Genomic DNA, 23,908 nt, shown 5'->3' with positions numbered 1-23,908 from the left:
CTCATGAGAAGGAGGCACCCTAGTGTGCAGCTAGTGGGTGCCCCGAAATGGGGCTCACAGGCCCTGTTTTATACCTTAGTCCCTAACAGGAATGGACCCTCCCCTTTTTCATCACTGGTCCAAGGAGGGGGAGGAGGGGATCTGAGACCTTTGTCCTACAAACAGGTCCAGAGGAGTATGACTGACTTATATCCACATTGAGAGGAGACAACTACCTATTTTCTCACAGATGTTGTGGGGAGGAAGGGGAAAGAATAAGGTCTCTTCCATAGAGAAGCAACTGAAATAAGTCTTTTAATCACAAAAGTATTTTATTATTTTCTAGTTATATGTAGAGATAGTTTTCAACATTTTTATAAGATTTCTAGTTCCACATTTTTCTCCCTCCCTCCATTCTGTCCCCCCTCCCTAAGATAGAAAGCAATATGATATAGGTACAATCACATGAAACATATTTCTGCATTAGTCATGCTATGAAAGAAGAAATAGAACAAAAGGGGAAAACCTCAAAAAAGGAAAACAACAAAAAAATAGAAACAGTATGGTTCAATCTGCATCTAATGAGTAATCAAATAAGAGCTTTACTCAGCTCTAAGGACAATTTGTCAAGTGTGTAACTGCATTGTGAAGCAATGAGGGTTAAACGATTTGCTCGGGGTCACACAGCTAGTTATGTGTCAAGTGTCTGAGGATGGATTTGAACTCAGGTCCTCCTGAATCCAGGGCTGGTGCTTTATCCACTGCCCTGACTGAAATAAGTCTTGATGGGATCTAAGAGAAAAGGGAGAGAATCAGAGGTAGGGGGAGCCTATACAGTGGCACAGAGACAAGAGATAGAATGTTGTGTACACACATGGAATGCCAGGTACACCAGCTGGTCAGAAAATCAATAAGCATTTATTAAGTGCCTACTGTGTACCAAGTAATGTGCTATGTGCTCAGTCTGGTTTTAGCTACCTAGCTCAGTGTGGTTAGAAACTCTAGTGCCTAATTGAGAAAAATTTAAAAATTAAATTAAAAAAAAAAAGAGGGGGCAACTAGGTGGTGTAGTGGATAAAGTACCATCCCTGGATTCAGGAGGATGTGAGTTCAAATCTGACCTCAGACACTTGACACTTACTAGCTGTGTGTCCCAGGGCAAGTCACTTAACCCCCATTGCCACACACACACACAAAGAAAGAAACTCCAGTGTCTGATTATGGTAATTTATAAACAACCCAGAATTAGGGTCGAGCCACATGGTGAACAATTTTAGCTGTTATGGGTTTTTTTTAATAAACCAAGGTCACACAGCTAGTAAGTGTCTAAGGCCAGATTTAGACTCAGGAGGAAGAGTCTTCTTTACTCCAGGCCCAGCACCTAGCTAATGATATTTACCATATTAGAAATTAAAACAATTATTATTATGAAAATAGTTTTCACCTTGTGGACCCTCTCTTAGTAACTCACAGAATCCCCCTGGGGTCCTCAGACCACACTCTAAGAACTGCTGCTTTGGGGAATATGATTATCTTTTATCTCTTACTTTCCAAATTCTTTTTTTGTTTGTTTGTTTTTTTGTTTTGTTTTTTTTTAGTGAGGCAATTGGGGTTAAGTGACTTGCCCAGGGTCACACAGCTAGTAAGTGTCAAGTGTCTGAGGCCAGATTTGAACTCAGGTTCTCCTGAATCCAGGGCAGAGGCTCTATCCACTGCGCCACCTAGCTGCCCCCCAAATATACCTTTAAAAAAAACCTAACTAATTCTGTCTGGCTAATTGAAAATAATGGGAAACATAGTAGATGGGGCTCATAAGTGACTACAAGGAAAACTCACAATCTCTAGGACCCTAAGTAGAGAAGTAGTTGCATGTCTTCAGGGGACCCAGCCTACACTGGGAGGGGGGAGGGAGCAGATGGTTAAGTGTCTGAGGCTGGATTTGAACTCAGGTACTCCTGACTCCAGGGCCAGTGCTCTATCCACTGCACCACCTAGCTGCCCTTACCTTCAAGTATTTTCAAGAATTTGTTCTTGAACAAAAGATTGCTATTTTCTTATATCCATTTAGAATAAAATGACAGAACCTGCTAAAAAATTTTTGAAAAAAATATGATTCATTCTTTTTTCCTAACTATATTTTACCTGAACTCAAGTTCACATTCACACAGTACTTGATACCAAAAGCACTTGATTTACATCAACCCTGTGAAATAAATAGACCAAGGTTTAATAGCTGACAAAGCAGATTCAGACCAGTGACCTAATCTGAAAGTCATACAGTATCAGCCAACCCCAAAGCTGAAACCTAAGTCTTTCTTATCCTTATATTCAATGCTCTTTTCCCACCACACCAGCTTATACTCATTCCAGACCATGCAATAGAAGAAAGAATTGTATCTATTCATGCTAGGCCTTTGCCACCATGCAGTCTGAGTTAAGTGCTATACCTAACAAATGAAAAATACTAACTGCTTTAGGAAACTAATAGCTAGAGGAAGTACAATTTCCTTGAGATGCAATAAGTTCAATGAAGCAGAAAAATTATAAACCTTTCAGTAAATCTATCTGTAAGGTAAGTAAACTAATATATCTCCTGATTCCCATAGTGATCTGGTAAACATTAATGATTTCAGTCTACAAGGTTCACAATTAATAAAGTGGCACAACAATATATTAAATTATATGCTTCTGGCAAGACGGGCAGCCAGGTGACTGAGTGGATAGAGTTCCAAGCATGGAGTCAGGAAGACTTATCTTTCCTAGTTTAGATCTGGACTCAGGGGCAGCTAGGTAGTGCAGTAGATACAAGACCTGGATACAAGAGGACCTGAGTTCAAATACAGCCTCAGACACTTGACATTAGCTGTGTGACCCTGAGCAAATCATTTAACCCTCATTGACCAATAAAATAATTGAATGAATAAATGAATGAATGAATAAACAAACAAACAAACAAATAAATATCTGGACTCATATACTTACTAGCTGTGTGACCCTGGGCAAGTCACTATATCGTACTTGCCTCAGTTTCCCCAGCTGTCAAATGAGCTGGATTAGGAAACGACAAACTACTCTGATATCTTTACCAAGAAAACCCCAAATAGGGTCATGAAGAGGCAGACACGACTTAAGAAGGACTAACTGACAACAAAACCTGACCAGAAGGGGACAAATTATTATTACTGTGATTCTATTTCTACTCATATTATAGCTGAACATAAAAATGTATAAGGAAACACTGATTTCTTAATAATTCCTAAAGTTGGAAGGATAATGACAAAAAACCTATTTTAAAACAGTCTTGGGGTGGCTAGGTGGTGCAGTGGCTAAAGCACTGGCCCTGGATTCAGGAGGACCTGAGTTCAAATCCAGCCTCAGGCACTTGACACTTACTAGCTGTGTGACCCTGAGAAAGTCACTTAACCCCCACTGTCCCGCAAAAAAACAAAACAAAACAAAAAAAGTCTTATACCTTTAATAACATGCCTACATGTTTTAACTTTATAATCCTAAAGATAATTTCAAAATTCTAGCTACATATCATATTAAATATGGGTTCACTACATTACAAAATGTGCTTTAACTAAGCATCTATGTGGGAAATTCCTTATGAGTTTAATAGAGTCCTGGGAGGGAAGAGGGAAGAAAGTGCTTTTTTAAACTCACCATAGCAGCTATTTCAAACTTTTTTAAAAAATCACTTCTCAAGTCACCCATGGCACCCCTAACCTCAAAGCTGAGAGAATCTTGTTTTATGATTCACCAAAAATATGGAGGCCATTGCCAAAGTGCTCCCTCTACTCCTCTCTCCAATCTCACACTCAGATATTTTCCCCCACTATCTCCACCTTTACCCACCTTAAAGTGGCCTGTTTTGTCAAGAAAAGCCTGCATACAGATACCATTCTATTCCACTCTTCCTCATAAATTTGCTCCATCATTCCAGCTCTCTATTCTTATCAAATTAGTCAGAAATTGTCAGAAAAGGAAAATTATGTCATAATATTTATTTCAATTGGGTATCAAAGTAACTTAAAGAGGAAAAGTTACTGGCCAAGTATAAGAATTTGCTCAATTCTTTCACTTTTTTATTTTACTCTTAAATATTGTATATCAAAACCCTTGTACTATCTATAATTCTGTAAGTCACTTCAGTTTCTTTAGAAAGTAGGCTGAGCAAAAAACTTAAAATATTTTAAGTATTTTAGAGTCTATAAAAATAACCCACAAATACCTACTTTTCAAGAAAAAAGATCTCTCAAGAAAATAGTGGTACCATAGAGGGCAGTGTTGTCAGAGTCAAGGGCTATGAGGAACAATCACTCCAGAAGAGAAGTAGGCTTAAACCCATGTATATTTAAATTAGGCTGAAAGTTTAAATGACGGAAAACACATGCTCATGACTTTCCCAAATACACTGGTTAATAAGAAGCAAACTTCATCCCTAAAGAATCTTTTTAAACTTTGCTTTCATTTAACATTAGATGTATGGTAAGCTTACATTTTGTTTGATGGAACACATGTCAAATAGGTTATGATCTCTTAAAGCATTCCTGTACTTTTAAATTACTTTAAAACACTAGGAGAAGACATAAGTTTCTCTAAGATAAGCCTGATTTTGGCCTCTGTACATTAACTGTATATTTAGTGGGGCAGCTATGGGTGGATAAAGCACCGGCCCTGGATTCAGGAGGACCTCAGTTCAAATGTGGCCTCAGACACTTGAGACTTACTAGCTGTGTGACCCTGGGCAAGTCACTTAACCCTCACTGCCCCACAAAGAAAAAAAAATTCAGAAAGGAGAACTGATTAAAACCCAGCCCCCAAAATTGTATATTTAGTATGTGTTCTTTTATCCAACAAGTAAAAATTGGGTGAAAAAAATAGCACCTTAAAGTTTTAGAAACTCTTTGCTAGACAGATATTTTAGCTCTTTGATCCAAACTATAATATGAATTAATAATAAATCAAATGGGAAACATGAGAACTAAGCAAATAAGAGGAGAAAAAACAATGTGAGTAGATATATGCTCCCATTCAAATGAAGCAGTTAAAAGTAAAAATACCTAAACAGATGATTTTCTACTTCCAGAAATTGTTCATGCTCATATTTAACAGCTGTTCAATTCAATTAGACAAATATTGACTAATAACTGAATTTTGGATCTATGATTTACAAAACACTTTAGACATTATCCCACTTAGTTCCCACAACAACCCTGTGAGTGAGATGGATACCATAGGTATTATTATACTTGTTTTATAGCTAGAAAAGCTGAAAACCATGATCACAAAGTTAATGAGTATCATAGGTAGGATTTGAACTTGGTTCCCTTTTTACTCCAAATGTACTCCAAGAATTGACTGTATCATGTTATTTTTCTACTAAGTTCCTTAGTATATGTATAGTACTGAGCTATATATTATAATAATTGTTATTGTTGTTATGCAAATACTAGGATGTGGTAGAAAGAATATTAGACTAAGAATCAAAAGACCTAGTTTCAAATTTTGTTAAGCATTTATGAAGATAGTCCCTAACCTTATATGGAGGTAAAATTTGAAAAAAGGATATGATAATTACATGAATTTATTGTTGCTGTTTAGTTGTTTTTCAGTCTGTCCATTTGGAGTTTTCTTTTTCTTTTCTTTTTTCTTTTTTTTTTTTTGCTGGGCAATGAGGGTTAAATGACTTGCCCAGAGTCACACAGCTAGCAAGTGTCAAGTGTCTAAGGCCAGATTTGAACTCAAGTCCTCCTGAATCCAAGGCCAGTGCTTCATCCACTGTGCCACCTAGCTGCTCCCATTTGGAGTTTTCTTGACAAAGATACTGGAGTGGTTTACCATTTCCTTCTCCAGCTCATTTAATAGAAGAAACTGAGGCAGAGTAAAGTGACTTGCCCAAGGTCACAAAGCTAGTAAGCATCTGAGGCCAGATTTGAACTCAAAAAGCTGAGACTCAGTGCTCTTTTCACTATGCACCTAGATTCCCAATTAACATATATAGCTACAATATAAAATTAAACCTAACAAGAGAATTAACGAGATTTTTATGAGATTTTTTGAGGGAGTTTGAGGAATACCAGAAACAAGGTGGTATTTAAGCTACATATTCAAAGATGGATTTTTTTCTAATGGGGAGAGGTGGGCACAAGAATAATATTGTTAATAAATTTTCCTTTAAGGGGCAGCTAGGTGGCACAGTGGATAGAGCACTGGCCCTGGAATCAAGAGTACCTGAGTTCAAATCCGGCCTCAGACACTTAACACTTACTAGCTGTGTGACCCTGGGCAAGTCACTTAACCCCAATTGCCTCACTAAAAACAAAACAAAACAAAAAAAAAATTTTCCCTTATCCTAGATATCTTTCCCTTGCACTCTTTCTGTTGCTTTATATTAATGGAAAGCAGGTCCCTGCTGGAAGAGGCATCCTTCTGATATACAGGACCAGGGAAAAGGAAAAAACATATTCACTCTTCAAATCCATTTATAAACCATACCTTCATCATCAGGAAACTCTCCTCTTTAAAAAATTAATAGGGGGAAGCTAGGTAGTGCAGTGGATAGAGCACCAGCCCTGGACTCAGGAGTACCTGAGTTCAAATCCAGCCTCAGATACTTAACACTTACTAGCTGTGTGACCCTGGGCAAGTCACTTAATCCCAACTGCCTCACTTTTTAAAAAAATTAATAAAGCACTTATTTTCTGCAGAGAGCTGTGGGAGAAATGTGTTGTTTAAATAAGACACAGCCCAAGTCCTCATAGGAATAAAAACCTATTGCTATACGATGTGTAAACAAATAATAAACTCAATAAGAGCTAAAGGAGATGTAAATCAAGTGCAATGCTGAGGTGGGGGGGGGAGGGGAGGGAGAGAGATATAATTATCAAATGGGAAGTTCAGGGGAGGTTTTACATAACTGATGGTACTTGAGCCAGGCTTTAAAGGAAGGATAGGATTTCAAAAAGAGAGGAGGGTTAGCAAAAGGAAATAGCAGGAGCAAAAAGAGTGACAAAGCACTAGATATAGCAAGTAATCTAGTTTAAGTAGACTATAAAAGTACATGGAAGAGCATAGCATGAGATAAGGCCAGAAAGGAAGCTGGGCATCAGGTTATCAGGTAGCATCAAATCCTGGCCAGGCTAATTTCAGTTTTATTCATGGACAATAGGAAATCATTGAAGAATTCTGAAGGAGTGACATGACAAGATTCATATTTAATGAGATCACATCATCTTGCCATAATACAGGACACTTCCTCAAATTCAGGACCAAAAATAGCCAAAGCAAGGGAACAGACACTGGTTGGAGGAATCCCCAAAAGTCAGAATGCCGAGAAATGCACGCCTCAGCAATGGGATTGTGACCTAAGTGTGCACTGGATTTGAAGAAGAAAGTTGTGAGTATAAAACATTCACAATAGGGACCAGAACAAGACTGGCATTGGAGTGGGGGGGGGGGCAGGTAGGGGTGAGGAGAAGGAGCACTACTCACAGAGCCCAGAAAGAGCCAACTTCCTGATGGGAACAGAGCCAATGGCTGGAGTAAACAGTAGGAAGAGGGTCTATATAGCTGATATCCCTGAACCTGAGTCTCAGAAAAACCTAAAAACCCTGAAACTACAACAAGGCAACTCAAAGGAAAACAAATGGGCAACAGAATCCTTCTACCTACTCCCCTAAACAAAATTGGTACAACCTCGTACAGGATCTAGTGGAGAACTAACAATTTAGCCATCCATTTGTATTCCTCCTTCAAGTTTCCTTGTCATTCTGTCTTAATTAAATTACTGTTTTATTTGTGGTTTATACACAAACTCTGCTTACTAAATAATTATCTTCAAATAGTGCCTGAAGTTAAGATAGGGGACAAGAGAATTTGGGAGAAGGAAGGAGACAGGTCATATGTGTATAAGGAAAATTTAACCATTGGGAATACATTTGAGTTTAGAAAATGAGGCAAGAAGACCATATAAAAAGTAACAGACGGGGGGCAGCTAGGTGGCACAGTGGATAAAGCATCAGCCCTGGTTTCAGGAGGACTGGAGTTCAAATCTAGCCTCAGACACTTGACATTTACTAGCTGTGTGACCCTGGGCAAGTCACTTAACCCTCACTGCCCAGCAAGGCGGGGGGAGGGGGGAGAGAGAGAAAAAAAGAAAAGAAAAGAAAGAATGAGAAGGATGGTTTCAGAAAGACCTGGGAAGATTTCCTTGAACTGATGCAAAGTGAAGTGAGCAGAACCAGAACACTGTATATAGTAATAGCGATATTGTATGATGATCAACCATCAAAGACTTAGTGACTCTGATTAAGACAATTATTTAAGAAAGCTCCAAAGAACCCAGGATATAAAAGGCTATCCAGAGAGAGAGAGAGAGAGAACTAATGAACTCTGAGTACAAATTGAAGCATTTTTTTTACTTTCTTTACTTTTCTTGGAATTTGGGAGAATTTTCTTCTGCAATATGGTAATATGGAAATGTTTTCCATGACTTCACACATATAATCAATATCATACTACTTATCTTCTCAAGGATTAGGGGAGGGGGGAGGAAGGAGGAGAATTTCAAACTCAAAGTTTTAAAAAACGAATGTTCAAATTTGTACATGTAATTAGGAAATAGTTAATAAAATAAGTTATACGTGTGTATATGTATAAAGAGAGCTAGGCATAAGATCCAGCCAAAGTAGATCAAACTTAGAACATTTGATCACTGATTTAGACTTAGAAGGAATGTTAGCAATCATTAAGTCCAACCCCTTCAATTTATAGGTGAGGAAAGTGAGGTCCAAACAGAAAACTGGTATGCTTCAGCATGTACTCAAGTTTACCAGCTACCTCTGTTTCTCCCTCTCTACCTCCCCCACCCCCACCCCTCTCTCTCTCTCTAGCTGTCTCTGTCTATCTCTCTGTAGCAATTTTTATCACGGATCCTTTGGAATCTTCTTTGATCATTGTCTAATTAGAATTAGATCTGTGTTCTCTGACTCCAGATCCAGCATTCTGTCCAATAAAAGACAAAAACAAATGTAAGTGAAATGGAGTAGATCTATTGGTTTTTCAGGAGTGATCTATTATTATCTTTCTTTAAAAAATGTAAGAGCTGGGGGCAGCTAGGTGGCACAGTGGATAGAGCACCGGCCCTGGATTTCAGGAGGACCTGAGTTCAAATCTGACCTCAGACACTTGCCACTAGCTGGGTGACCATGGGCAAGTCACTTAACCCTAGTTGCCCCACAAACAAACAAACAAAAACCCTAAGAGCTGCTATTTCCATTGTGTTTTAAGTCACACAAAGCATTTTCCTGGCAATGTCTACATAACATAAGTAGTACCAGTATTACTACCTCCACTTCATTGATATAGAAGGCGAAGATTAGAAGACTGAAGTGGCTTGCCTGAATCCACACATAGTTAATAAATGGCAGAATTAGGACTTGAACTCAGATCCTCTTATTCTACACTCTGTGCTCTTCCCACTATGGCACCTTTCTCTTATTCCCTGTGAAAATCAGGGTGCCACCCCATGCTGAGAAAGACATTGTGGGAACCAGGGCAGCTCTGCCCTGAGGAGAAAGCATGTGACTTGGCTTCTGGAAGTTACATCTATAGAACTGCCTGTAGTCATGTCAATCAAAGCTACCAGCCAATTAGCTTGGAGCTGTGTGTATGGATGGCCCTGTTTCCTGTTTCACAGACGGCTTCTAGGAGAAGCCGCTGAGGATCGCTCTCTTTCCTCTGGGACTTCAGCTTGGAGGCAGATGGAGAAAAAGAGAGGGACCCCATGCGTTGTTTTTACTCTTTAATAAATTCTTTTTTTTTTTTGGAAGGGCAATGAGGGTTAAGTGACTTGCCCAGGGCCACACAGCTAGTTAAGTGTCAAGTGTCTGAGGCTGGATTTGAACTCAGGTCCTCCTGAATCCAAGGCCAGTGCTTTATCCACTGCACCACTTAGTTGCCCCTTAATAAATTCTTAAAAGCCTAAACTCTTGCTGAATTTATCAGTAAATCTTAGCTAGTTCCCAAAAAAAACTTGGGGGGAGGGGTTCAGGTAAGGACCCATGTTAGATTTTAAACATCACATCCCTCTAATTCAAACCCTCATACAAAATTTAAGGGTGAACATATCACAAAGTGTGACTATTAGAGTTAATCAAAATCTCTCCCATCACCCACCCTCCCCATTAAGTGTTTACTGATACTTAAAGGTGGCAAAAAATAATCCATGTATTTATATTTTACTAAATATATTATTGATTCATATGATTTCCTATTGGAAAATTTAATTGTCTCCTTTATTTGACATAAATTTAATTCAAGGATTAAAGGCTGATGATTCCCAGAATCTAATCTTTAACTGAATTTTATATATCTCTAAATAAATTCTTAATCATTCATAGGATATAAAAGCAAGGGGGAGAAGAAGGCCAAATATTATAGACAGTCACACAACCGCATTTCTGAACTTCAAAAGTGCAGAAAATACAGCTGGGGAGTAATATATTTTCTGTACCCTTGGTAAGTTAAATTTGGTTTGGCAGGGAACCTTTAGGAATAGATAAGGCTTGTAAGTAAAACTCAGCAGTTTTAGCCAAAGAAAACAGTCTGTAGATTTGATGACTGTACTTGATTTATTAGAACCATATGCAATGCCTTTTGATCTTCTAGATCCAGTAAGCCAACAGATTGATATTTATCAGGAATACACTACATGTAAAGAAGTCTTAATTTGACCACAGTGTTGCTAATAATATAATTATGCCAACACCTGCATCCCTTTGACAATAATTGCGCAAAACTAAATTTGACCAAAACATACAGGGTTAGCATTTGTTAAGGGCTTTTGGGGAAACACTAATATCACATATATTTTTGAAGTGGAAATGGAAATATACTAGGTGCTAAACATTTATCAAAGCAAATGCCTCTTCTAGTGGAGGAAATGTAAAATTGGTACATTTGAAAAAGGAAAGAAATAAATTCAACCACTTGAACTTGCTAGTTTATACCTGGGCCTCAGTTTCCTTATAAATAAAATGGACCATCAATACACTATAGTAGCTGTGTGAGTGTGTCTATATGTCTCTGTGTGATTTAAAGTTTTCAATAGCCTGGCTCATACCTACAATTCAAGCCTTATTTCAATATATGTCCCTGTGGCATACTATATATTCAAACCCAACTAGACTACTAGATAATCCCCAGACTCAACATTCCATCATTTGTCTCCGTGCATTCCATATGAGCCTTCCCAAGGTAGGAAAAATGCTGCTTCACTTGCATTTAAAAGACTCTGTATCTTCCTTCAAGGTTCAACATTGGTACAGTCTTTCTGATCTGAGAAAATAACTTTATAAAGAACATCAGGCAATTTTTTCATCTACAGTAATAAGAAATCCAGTAGTGAATATGGATTTCTATACTCCGATTAGGATGACAGCTACAATTTCCTGAATAATAGGTAATTCAGAATTATGCTGAATTGGACTTAATATAATGAATTCCAGGAACACTGAAGTTCACTTACTGTTTTTCCAGGTATCCGTTCCTCTCAGACATATGACCTACTTATGGACTCAATGAATTAGGGAAGCTAGTTCCTGATTCCATTTTGGATATTGTTCCCATTGATGGAAGTCTTCATTATTTCTACTCATACACATACAATGCAGTTGACTGTTTTGAAAGTACAATGATAATCTTATTTGTTTTAATTTATTAGAGGCAGCTAAGTAGAAGAGTAGATGTAGGCACTGGACTTGGAATTAAAAAGATGAGTTCAAATCTGACCTCAGACAATTACTAGCTGTGTAAACTTGAGTAAATCACTTAACCTGTTTGCCTCACTCTCCTGAACTATAAAATGGTGAGAATAACAAGATACAAGGCTTCTGAGAGGATCAAATGAGGTAATATTTGTAAAGAAATTGGCAGAGTGCCCAGAAGACAGCAAGCACTACATAAATGCTTGGTTCATTTTTTCTTCCCTCTCCCCAATGCTTCCCCATTCTATTCACTCTTTGGCTTTTTGTAAGAAGTTTTGACGTTCCATTTATTTTTATGGTAGCCCTCAAAAAAACAACCAAATACACACATCTTATTAAATTCCAGAAGTTAGAAGGTCCATGAATGTGATAAACAGATCATATTTTCAGACTTTTTCAATATTTTATTAGTTCTGATCAGTCTTTGCTCTTTTGTCTTTAAAAATATTCATTAAGGGGGCGGTTAGGTGGTGCAGTGGATAGAGCACCAGCCCTGGATTCAGGAGTACCTGAATTCAAATCCAAGCTCAGACACTTAATACTTACTAGCTGTGTGACCCTGGGCAAGTCACTTAACCCCAACTGCCTCACTAAAATATATATATATATATATATATATATATATATATATATATATATATATATATATATATATTCATTATATGGAATGGCTCTTTGAGATGGAAAGGGGGTAGGATACTGGAAAAAAATTCTGGTAATATTAAAAAAAATCAAAAGATATAAATTAAAATTTGTATTTATTGCCTTGGCATCTGAAGATTCTTAAGGCTGCCATTAAGACCTGACTGTGAAGTGCTAACTTGACAAAATGAGTGTTAATATTAATTAGATTCTGCCCTATCAGTAGATGATGTCCAGAGTTTACTTGCATAATGCTTTAATAAACACTTTACATATTTTATCTCATCTAGGTTTTAAAGAGATTTTACACACACACACACACACACACATATAGATAGATAGATAGATAGATAGATAGATAGATAGATAGATAGATAGATAGATAGATATAGATATAGATATATAAAAACAACCAAATGAGGTAGGCACTACAGATATTATTACCTCCACTTGAACTGATTTAAATGAATGAATATAGAAATACAATACCCAGTACAATAGCCTAACAGGTCTTCTTATCTCAATTCTTTCCTCTATTCTCTATCCACAGTCATTATTCTTACAGATGAGGTTTGGTGAATTCTTCTGCCATCCAGTGATTAGAGGATATGCTCTTGCTGCTGTTTCATATGCACTCAGAGATAATCTATTTTACATCTTTAGGAAAATACTTTTTAGAATGACAAGTAATGAAGAGAATTTGTTTACAATACAAATGACAAATTTAGAATTGATGATATGTCAACAAACTATAGTTTATGACTGTAGAAGACATATTTCTGAAGTAGAAATCAAAACTACAGTCATGTGAAAAAATGCTCTAAATCACTACTGAATACAGAAACACTAATTAAAACAACTCACATCTATCAGACTGGCTAACTTAACAGAAAAGGGAAATGGCAAATACTGGAGCAAATATGGATAAATTGGGGCACTAGTGTATTGCTGGTGGAGTTGTAAACTTATCCAGCCATTCTGAAGAACAATTTGGAGCTATGCCCAAAGGGCTGTAAAACTGTACATACTCTTTGAACCAGCAATACTGCTACTAGGTTTGTATTCCAAAGAGATAAAAAGAAAAGGAAAAGAACTCATATGAACAAAAATGTTTAAAATGTTCATGCAGGGGCAAAGAATTAAAAATTTGAGGGCATGCCCATCAATTGGGGAATGGCTAAACAAGTTGTGGTATAAAATTATGCTAGAATACTGTTGTGCTTTAAGAAATGATGAGAATGGTTTCAGAAAAACCTGGGAAGACTTATATGAACTGAAGCAATGTCAAGTGAGCAGAATCAAGAGAGCAATGTATAGAGTAATAGCAATACTATAACAATGATCAAATAGTGAATTACTTAGCTACTCTAAACAAGAATGATCTGAGACATTTCCAAAAGATTGTGATAAAAAATGTTCTCCACTTCTAGAGAGAATTGATGGACTGAGTGTAGATTGAAGTATAATTTTTCCACATTCTTTATTTTTCTTGTCTTTGGAGGTCAGGTAGGGGTAGCAATATGGAAATATATTTTGTGTGATTTCATATGTACACTGATATCATATTGTATGCCTTTTCAATGGGTGCAGGAGGGAGGGAGAATTTGGAATGCAGATTTTAAAAAAATTAATAATATTTAAAATAAGTAATAAATTTGGGAGGGGAGATATGAAATTGATCAATTTCAAAATGTGAGAAATTCTTTCACAATGGAGTCAAAACTAAGCTATCATTCATGCACCCATCAGATTCAACTCTTAAGTATGTATAGATTTCATTGTCAGTCCTGTGCTCAAAATCTATCAATCCACTGTCTTCCAAAGAATACCTAGCATTTACATGGCATTTACTATGTTTCAGGCATTGTGCTAAGCACTTCAACAATTATTAACTCATTTAATCATCACAACAACCCTGGGAGATAGGGGCTATCATTATCTAAATTTTACAAATGAGGAAACTGAGGCAAACATACGTTAAACTATTTGATCAAGGTTACATATTTAATAAGTAAGTAATAAGTATCTGAGGCCAAACCTGAACCCAGGCCTTCCTGACTCTAAGTCCAACACTCTATTCACTGCACCGCCTATCTACCAAACATATTCAAACTTCAAAGTCTGGAATTCAAGACTTGCACAATCTAGTGCTAACCTGCTCATAGCTAATACTACGCTCCTTGCTTCCGGCTCCAAAGAAAATAGACTAGTTTTTTATTCCCTGAAAGCCTACTCAAAGCTCTTAAGTTCTTATTTATCATTGAAAGCTCAATTCGAATGCCTCCTCCTTCAAGAAGTTGTTTTTTTTTTTTTCTGAATCCTCTAAATCTATGACGATTTTCTTCTCCTGGGCCTCACAAAGAAATTATTTTGTGCTTGTATTTCACACGGAGGATATCTTTTTTTGTAATATAGTTATTAGACTACAAGGTCTATGAAGTCAGGGATCTTATGTTATGTAACTTTTCTATCCCCTTCAAATGATTTGCATAGTGTAATAACATACAACACTCATTTAATAATTATTTATTACACCATTATATCTCACCAGTGAAACAGTATCAAACTATTTCAGTCACTAGTTCCTCTGACCAAGAAAAGTCTTGCATTAAAAGATAGAAACAGAAGAGAAAGTAATAATCTTAGGGTCACTGGAAATTACTAAAAGTAGAACATCCAAACTGAATTTTAACCCCACAAAGGAATATATCACTTATTTATCACCTCAAAAAATCCAAGTTTTTTTTTTTAATTAAAGAAAGCAAAAAAAAAAGTTTCTGATTACCTAAGGGCCAATGTCATAAAAATCTATGTACCAAATTCAATTCATGTAGGGAACCATAATGACCTTTACTCTGAATATATTTACTCTTACCTGATTTGTAATTCTAATTATCTTACTGGTCAGGTTTACCAGTCCAAAATCAATTAGAAGCAGATTATGACTGCTAGAAGCACATTTCCTGATAGCAGTGAAAAAGGGGTAGCTGACAACAGTGGGGTACAATTAAAAAAAAAACCCTAGGTTTGGAACCAGAAGACTTGGGTTCAACTCTCACCTCTATTAGTTACTGTTTGACTCTAGAAAAGTCAGTGAACCTCTCTGATGTCAGTTCTCTCATGTAAATGAGAGGTTTAGACAAGATGACCATGAAGGTCCCTTACATCATTAAATATAAGAAATGTGTGATATAAAATGTGACCCTAAAATCAAGGAAGAAGAGCCAAATATAAATGCAAGAACTAGAAAAAATTATTGCATTCAGGGCTGTTATGATGCAGCTTATTTAGGAGCCTTTGAGAATATTGCAATTATCTTTTTTATGTATTTATTTTATTCTGAACTTAAATGAAATAAACATTTTCATAATACAGTAGAATTGTATTAAAGAATAATCCCTCCCCTTTCCCCTCCCTGAGGCAGCAAACAATCTGATATGGGCAATACATGTATGATCATGTTCAAACATCACTATACTTGTCAGTCTGTAAAAGCAAACTAAAAGCATTTTTAAAATGTAACAATGTGAAAAATAGCATGCTTCAGACCATTCCATCAATATCAATTCTTTCTTTGGAGGTGGATAGTATGTTTTATCAATGGTCCTTTGAGACTGTCTTGGACCATTGTATTGTTGAGAATAGTCAAGACATTCACAGTTCTTCATCAAACAATATTGCTGTCTCTGTGTACAGAGTTCTCTTGGTTCTATTCACTTCCCAATACATCATTCCATACATGTCTTTCCAAGCTTTTCTAAAGTCATCCTACTTGTCATTTCTTATTGAACAACAATATTCCATCACCATCATACACCACAGTTGTTTAGTCATTCCCCAACTGATGGACATTCCTTTAATTCCAATTCTTAGCCACCACAAAAAGACCTGCTAGAAATATTTTTGTACAAATGGTCTTTTTTCTCTGTTTGGGGATTTCTTTGGGATATAAACCTAGTAATAGTACTGCTGAAGCAAAAGGGATGCACAATTCTATACCCCTTTGGGCATACTTCCAAATTGTTCTCCAGAATGATTGGATCTTTTCACAACTCCACCAACAATGGATTAGCAACCCACCTTTCCCAAATCCCCTCCAACAACCAATATTTTCTGTTTTTGTTATATTTGCCATTCTGATAGGTGTTACATGATACCTGAGTTGTTTTAATTTTCATTTCTCTGATCAATAATGATCTAGAGCATTTTTTCATGTGATTATTTATTTCTTTGTCTGAAAACTGCCTGTTCAAATTGTTTAACCATTTATCAATTGAGGAATGACTTATATTTTTATAAATTTGATGCAGTTCTTCATATATTTGAGATATGAGGCCTTTATCGGAGATATTTGTTTCAAAAATTCTTTCCCAGTTTTCTACTTTCCTTGTAATCTTGGTTACATTAGTTTTGTTTTTGCAAAAGCTTTTTAATTTTATATAATGGAAATTATCTATTTTACATTTAATTTTATTCTCTATATCTTCTTTGGTCTTAAATTCTTCCCCTGTCCATAAATCTGACAGACAATTCCATACTCCCTTAACTTTCTTATGGTATCATCGTTTACGTGTAAATCCTGTACCCATTTTGAGCTTATTTTAGCATATGGTGTGAGATGTTGATCCATACCTAGTTTCTGCCATATTGTTTTCTAGTTTTCCCAGCAGTTTTTGTTAACTAATGAGTTTTTGTTCCAAAAGCTTGGATCTTTGGGTTTATATGTTAGATTACAGTAGTCATTAACTATAGTGTAGTTTCTACCTATTCTATTCCACTGACCTACCTCTCTATTTCTCAGCCAGATTGTTTTGATAAGAACATTGCAATTATCAAGTGGCATCTCTCTAGAGGAATGAAATAAGGTGCCATACTATTAGATCTCTTCCCCAGTCAGCCAACCTCTATAACTTTACCATTCACTCAATTCTACCAAGCAAAATTGGTCTCAAGAAAGAGGACTCTAAACACAAGTCATGATCCTGGATTGAGAAGGCAACTTTCTGCTATTGATAGGGCAGGACTTTTGAAAGAGAATTGAATTCTCTCTTGAAAAGGGATGCTTTGGGGGGCAGCTAGGTAGCACAGTGGATAAAGCACTGGCTCTGGATTCAGGAGGACCTGAGCTCAAATTAGGCTTCAGACACTTGACACTTACTAGCTGTGTGACCCTGGGCAAGTCACTTAACCCTCATTGTCCTGGGAAGGAAAGAAGGGGAGACAGGAGGGAGGGAGAGGGGGATGAGGAGAGGAGAGGAGAGGAGAGGAAGAAAAGGGATCCTTCTCTTTATACCTGGTTGAATCTGTAAAGCCGAAAGCAGTGTTGCCTACAAGTCTTAATGGAAAAAGTCTAAACAGGACTTGATCCTGGCAATTAGAAGATGACCTGAGCAGAGTAAAGCAGTCCTAGGCAGGACTAAAAATACAAGATTTCTGAGGACCCTTCCTTTTTCCTGCCCCTCTTTTCACTCTTCCTGGTTGAAAGCTACCTTCTCTTCTTCCTCTAGGTGGGCAAAGACAAATGATGGCCATCCAACTCTTCTTCAGAGATTACGCGTGTACTTTTAGGCCTAGGATAGATATCAATCAATCATCCATTTCCTTTCTTTTTGCAGGAATGATTGTGCGCCATACCTTTAGGGTTACTACATTTGTTAAATTAACATTTCTTTTTAATTATAAACTTGACAACGCATCAAACATGTAAATTTCCATACACACATGCATACATATATACACACATACATAAATAAAACCTAGAGGCTTGTACATGGAATTCTACTTATATGTATATGAAATTCTTGGGTATGAATTCCTATGACATTTAACTTTTTCAAACAGTATATATTAAATTTAACATGTTATTAGCCACACTTCGCTGTCTCTGTAATGTCTTTTGAACTTTTCTGCCACTTGTTTTTTTTTCTTAAATATTTCATCGACATTGCTTTCTTTCTTCTTTTTTTCCTCTAACACTACTCCACACAATATCCTCCACCACCACCCAAAAGATGAAAGCTCTCCTTTGAAACAAATAAGTATAGTCAAAAAAACAAAATACACATACTGGTTGAGTCTGAAAATACAGTTCATTCTGCATCTTTAGACCCATAACCATTCTGCCAAAAGGCAGTAGGTATACTTCTTAAGTACTGAGGTGTGACCACTTGATATAGTAACCATAGTTCTTAAACCTTTTAAAAAGGTTTTCACACATTTTCCCTATTTAAGTATCATGCAATGCTTATAATAAGAAAGTCGGTGAACAGGGTTTGGTTTTGTTTCTGTTGTAATAACTTTGAAGGAATCTTGAATAATTTTTATGTATAGGTAGGAGATATCTTATTGGGAGAAATGTTTTAGGACAGCATTTTGTTCTACCAAATTAATTGCATTTTCATAATCAACAAACAGTAAGCACAGAAGGCTCTTATATTATCTACATCTTTCAGTCAATTGTAAAATAATCACGACAAGGTCCATTATTGGTTGTTTAAGAAAGCCTGCTGATTCCCTACAAATATACTTGGACTGAATATCCCCTTAATATGGTAGACATGGATAGGTTTCAACTGTATCAATGGAGGGAACATCCAAATTGATGAGCTTTCAGATCTGTTTTCCTATTTAAATATTTGAGTTATTACAAAAGTTAAAATGCCAAAGGTTTTGGAATTCACAAAAATATCTGAAAAATTCTCTTATGTATAGATTATACCTCATCAGGAATGAGAAGCTTCTTATTTATAGGATCTTTAACTTCTCTGAACTTCATCTCTAAAATGGGGTGGGGCTGGGAGGTTGGACTAGATGATCCAGGATATAGAATTCTATGCAGATATACTAAATCTATAATCCTATTATTAGATCTACATCTGTAGATATCCCAGGATGGAGTGAAGCTAATCTAGGCTCTTCAATTTCTTTGAAAGGAGACTGTCTCTAATGAAAAGGATGCAATGAGAAGATGGCGGAGGAAAGGCAGTGAGCTCTCGAACTCATGACATGATCGCTCCAAAAAACATCCAAATAATGCCATAGGAAAATGCCCGGAGCAGCAAAACTCACAGAAGAATGTGCTGAAATCATCTTCTAACCAAGACCAGTTTGGAAGGTCAGAAGGAGGGAGATGCTGTGCTAATACAGGAGTTGAGCCCAACCCCACAGTCACCCTGACACAGATCCAGTCCCAGGAAGGCCTCACCAGAGAAGGAGACCCTCAGAGCCTCTGAATCAGCTGAAGCCCCAATGTTGTCTGGAACTAAGCTCACAGTCTGGTGAGTGGGCTGAGCCCTGGGCATGGGGAAGACCAGGAAACAGGCCGGGCAAGTGAAGAACCTGATTCTCCTTAAATCATACCACCTGGGACTTCTTAAGCTTGGGATACTGCAGCCTGGAAACAGTGCCCCACTTTAAGGAGCTAAAAGTCTAGTAAAAGAAAGGCAAAAAACAAAACAAAAACAAAAACAAAAAAAAGAAAGGCAAGATGAGCCAACAGAAAAAGGTAAGGACCATAGAAAGTTTCTTCAGTAATAAGGAAGACCAAGGGGCACCCTCAGAGGAAGATGTCAACATCAGGGCCCCTATATCTAAAGCTTCCAAGAAAAATACGAATTGGTCTCAGGCCACAGAGGTGCTCAAAAAGAACTTTGAAGATAAAGTTAGAGAGGTAGAGGAAAAAATGGAAAGAGAAATGAGGGTGATGCAGGAAAGACATGAGAAAAAAGTCAACAGCTTGAAAAGTCAAATTGGCCAAATGGAAAAGGAGGTACAAAAGCTCTCTGATGAAAATAATTGCCTAAGAATTAGGATTGAACAAATGGAAGACAGTGACTTTATGAGAAACCAAGACACCATAAAGCAAATCCAAATGACTAAAAAAATAGAGGGCAATGTGAAATATCTTCTGGGAAAAACTGCTGACCTGGAAAATAGGTCCAGGAGAGATCATTTGAAAATTATTGGTCTACCTGAAAACCATGATCAAGGAAAGAGCTTAGACACCATCTTCCAAGATATTCTCAGGGAAAATTGCCCTGAAATTCTAGAAGAAGAAGCTAAAATAGAAACTGAAAGAATCCACTGATCACCTCCAGAAAGAGATCCCAAAAGGAAAACTCCTAGGAATATTATAGCCAAATTCCAGAGCTCTCAGGTCAAGAAGAAAATATTGCAAGCTGCCAAAATGAAAGAATTCAAGTACTGTGGAGCCCCAGTCAGGATAGCACAAGATCTAGTAGCTTCTACATTAAAGGACCAGAGGGCATGGAATATGATATTCCAAAGGGCAAAGGAAATGGGATTACAACCAAGAATCACCTACCCAGCAAAACTCAGTATTATCTTTCAGCGGAAAAAATGGGACTTTAATGAAAAAGAAGACTTACAGATATTTGTGATGAAAAGACCTAAACTGAATGGCAAATTTGACTTTCAAATACAAGACCCTAGAGAACCATAAAAAATTGGAGCTGGGGGACATATCTGGGGTTGTACAGTAGGCAACTGTCTTGTGTCTGAGGCCGGGTTTTGGCTGGGATCCCCCTGGGTCCAGGGGTGATGATTTGTCCACTGTATCACTTAGCTAGATGATGACATCTTTAGGGTTAAATTGAGGGGTGAAGGGAATTCACTGGGGGAGGGGAAGAGCAGAAGTGAAATCCTACATGAAAGTAACAGGAAAAGGCTTATGGAGTGGGGGAAGAGATGGGAGAGGAGCAGAGCAGTAAATGAATTTTACACTCATCAGAAAAGGCTCAAAGATCTTAAACTCATCAGAGCTACCTCAAGGAGGGACTAACAGACACACCCAACTGGGTGGAGTAATTTGTTTAATCTGGGTAGTAAATGAGTCTAACACTCCTCAGAATTGGCTCAAAGACCTCAATCTCATTAGAATTGGCTCAAGGAGGGAATAATGTACACACTCAATTGGGTGAAGTAATCTCTCTAAACCTCCAGGAAAATAGGAGGGGAAGGGGATAAAGAGAGAGGGGCAAAAGAAGGAAGGGCAGAGTGGGGGAGGGGACAGACAGAAGCAAATCCCTTTTGAAGAGTGATAGGATGAAAGAAGATAGATAATAGAATAAATATCATGGGGAAGGGAATAGGATGGAAGGGAAGCAGTTAACAATAGTAATCATAAAAAAGAGAAAAGGGGGGGAAATTGTACAAAAAATATTTATAGCAACTCTTGGTGGAGGCTAAGAATTGAGAATCAAGGGAATGTCCATCAATTGAGGAATGATGGGAAAAGCTGTGTTATATGATTGTAGTGGAATGGTCTTGTGCTACAGGAAATGACAAACAGGATGATCCCCGAAAAATCTGGAAAGACTAATGAACATTGATGTATAGTGAAGTGATCAGAGCTGGGAGGACACTGTGCATAGTGACAGCAGTATTGTTCAATGAGCAATTGTGAATGACTTAACTACTCTCAGCAGTGCAATGATCCAAGTCAATCCCAAGGAACTAATGAGGAAGCTTACTATGCACACCTATAGAAAGAACTGATAAAAAGAACACTTGTGGATTATACATATATAACCTGATTGCGATCTTGTGGAGAGGGGAGGAAAGGGAGGGAGGGAGAAAAATTTGGAACTCTAAATATCATGAAAATGAATGTCAAAAACTACCCTTACATGTAACTGGAAAATAAAATAAATGTTTGTTGCTAAAAAGCAAAAAGAAAAGGATGCAATGAAATATAACATTGGGAAGAAAAATAACCTACCTCTCGCATCTTCCAGTCAGGATTCTCCAAATCTTCTGAAAGATCTGCAGGATGTCCCTGTCAACAGTAAAAAGACACAGTCAAGAAAGTTGAGAACAGTGAATGCTGCTGCAGCCTCATAAGACATTAATTTGTAAGTGATAACAGGTGATACATGTATACTGCACACATACTGAAAACTTTTGCAACCTTATTTATTAAGAGATGAGAATTGAATGACTTTAATGGTGAGCTTGGAGGCAACATTTCCAAAGTACTTAATATAAAATGTGTAGCTTTTAGCCAAAGAAAATGGTGGCATATTTGATATTGCTCCATTAAAAAGGACATAAAGGAAAATCTATCAAGACATTTGGAGGTAGAAGATAATAGGTTTAAATAATATATAAAGAAAATGATGTTAATGAAAAACCCTGCATATTTTGTTTGGTTGTTCAATTTAAACTTCAAAGCATACTACAAACCAAAAGATATAATATAGGCTGAAAGTTATATTATTGTAAAATTAAGGTAGAATTTCTCTATATACAATGGTCCAGTAAGCAAAATCACTGCTTGTTCTATTACACTCAATTCCATTCTTTTTATGTACAAATATTGCCTCCTTGTTAAGAATTTTTTTAAAAATTATAATTTAGAAAAATCACTAGCTTTTTTCTTCCATTTTACAACTCTGCCAAGTATGTTGACAAATTGGCTGCCACCATGCTACCAGACAAACAGAACAAAACAAAAAACTTCTCAAAATATACACGTGCAAGAAAACAGATGTATCCTTTCTGACAATACGTATAAATTAACTAAATTAATTATGAAAACCACTTAGAAATTGTATATAAGTTGGATTGATCAAGAAATCTTTTTTATTGAATTATAACCAAAAGCTCTGATTGCTATAGCTTCATTCACAATTGTCCATTAATAGCAAATTTCACCTAGCTACCTAACGTATTATTGAGCAATGACAACTGACAACAATATTCATTACTCTGGAAGTATTTACTTGAAGAAATTCAAATAAATTTTCAATTCTTGGAAAAGAAACCTCTGAGTTCACATCCATCAAGTTTCACCTTGGTCCAAGTTCCTCCCTGAATTTCAGCTCAGTAGGATGACTAACAAAATGGGAAGCATTGAGACTCAGGGCTTTTAATTTCTGTTCTAAAGATTGTCTTTTCAAAAGGAGCAACTACTTGCTACAAATGACAATTAGTTGAAAGTAAAAGTTAAAGAAGATAGAATCTCTCTCAATTAAGAAAAACAGGTTTTCTCATTTTCTACAGTTTATCTAGTTCTAAATAATGTGAAAGAAAGCCTGATGAAGACTATGTCTACTAGTCTCACTCTAACACACAGGTTCATAAGCTGGAGTTAACCTTAGACATACATACAAAAATATATCTCACACCAATGTTACGCAGATACAGTAGTTTGCAGAGAAGGCATTTAATATTTTGAAAATTGAATTTCAATGTAATTGTGATCAGAAGATCTGATTCTAATTCTTTTTTTAATATTTACTAGTTCTGTGATAGTGAGAAAGCAATAGTTTCCTTTTCCACAAAATGGGAATGCCTGATAGAGTTGCTATTAAGAGACAATTTGGAGGGCAGCTAGGTGGCACAGTGGATAAAGCACCAGCCCTGGATTCAGGAGGACCTGAGTTCAAATGCGGTCTCAGACACTTGACACTTACTAGCTGTGTGACCCTAGGCAAGTCACTTAATCCCAAATTGCCTCACCCAAAATAAATAAATAAATAAATAACACAGTAACA

General features: G+C 36.8%; 1 protein-coding gene across 4 annotated transcripts in view; it reads right to left on the bottom strand.

Moving 5' to 3' along the window:
* The window catches only part of MLLT3 (MLLT3 super elongation complex subunit), a 294,509-nt gene that overhangs the window by 44,530 nt on the left and 226,071 nt on the right, over positions 1–23,908 (bottom strand). For all 4 annotated transcript variants that reach the window (XM_043977572.1, XM_043977575.1, XM_043977574.1 and 1 more), the window contains one exon: positions 22,132–22,188. In XM_043977572.1, coding sequence (XP_043833507.1) covers positions 22,132–22,188 — 57 coding nt within the window. The remainder of the gene's footprint in view (positions 1–22,131; positions 22,189–23,908) is intronic.

Source organism: Dromiciops gliroides, chromosome 1 (assembly GCF_019393635.1).
Source record: "Dromiciops gliroides isolate mDroGli1 chromosome 1, mDroGli1.pri, whole genome shotgun sequence".
In the NCBI taxonomy this organism is placed as follows: Eukaryota; Metazoa; Chordata; class Mammalia; order Microbiotheria; family Microbiotheriidae; genus Dromiciops; species Dromiciops gliroides.
Note: the sequence above shows the minus strand (reverse complement) of the source record. Positions and strands in the feature narration are given on the sequence as shown.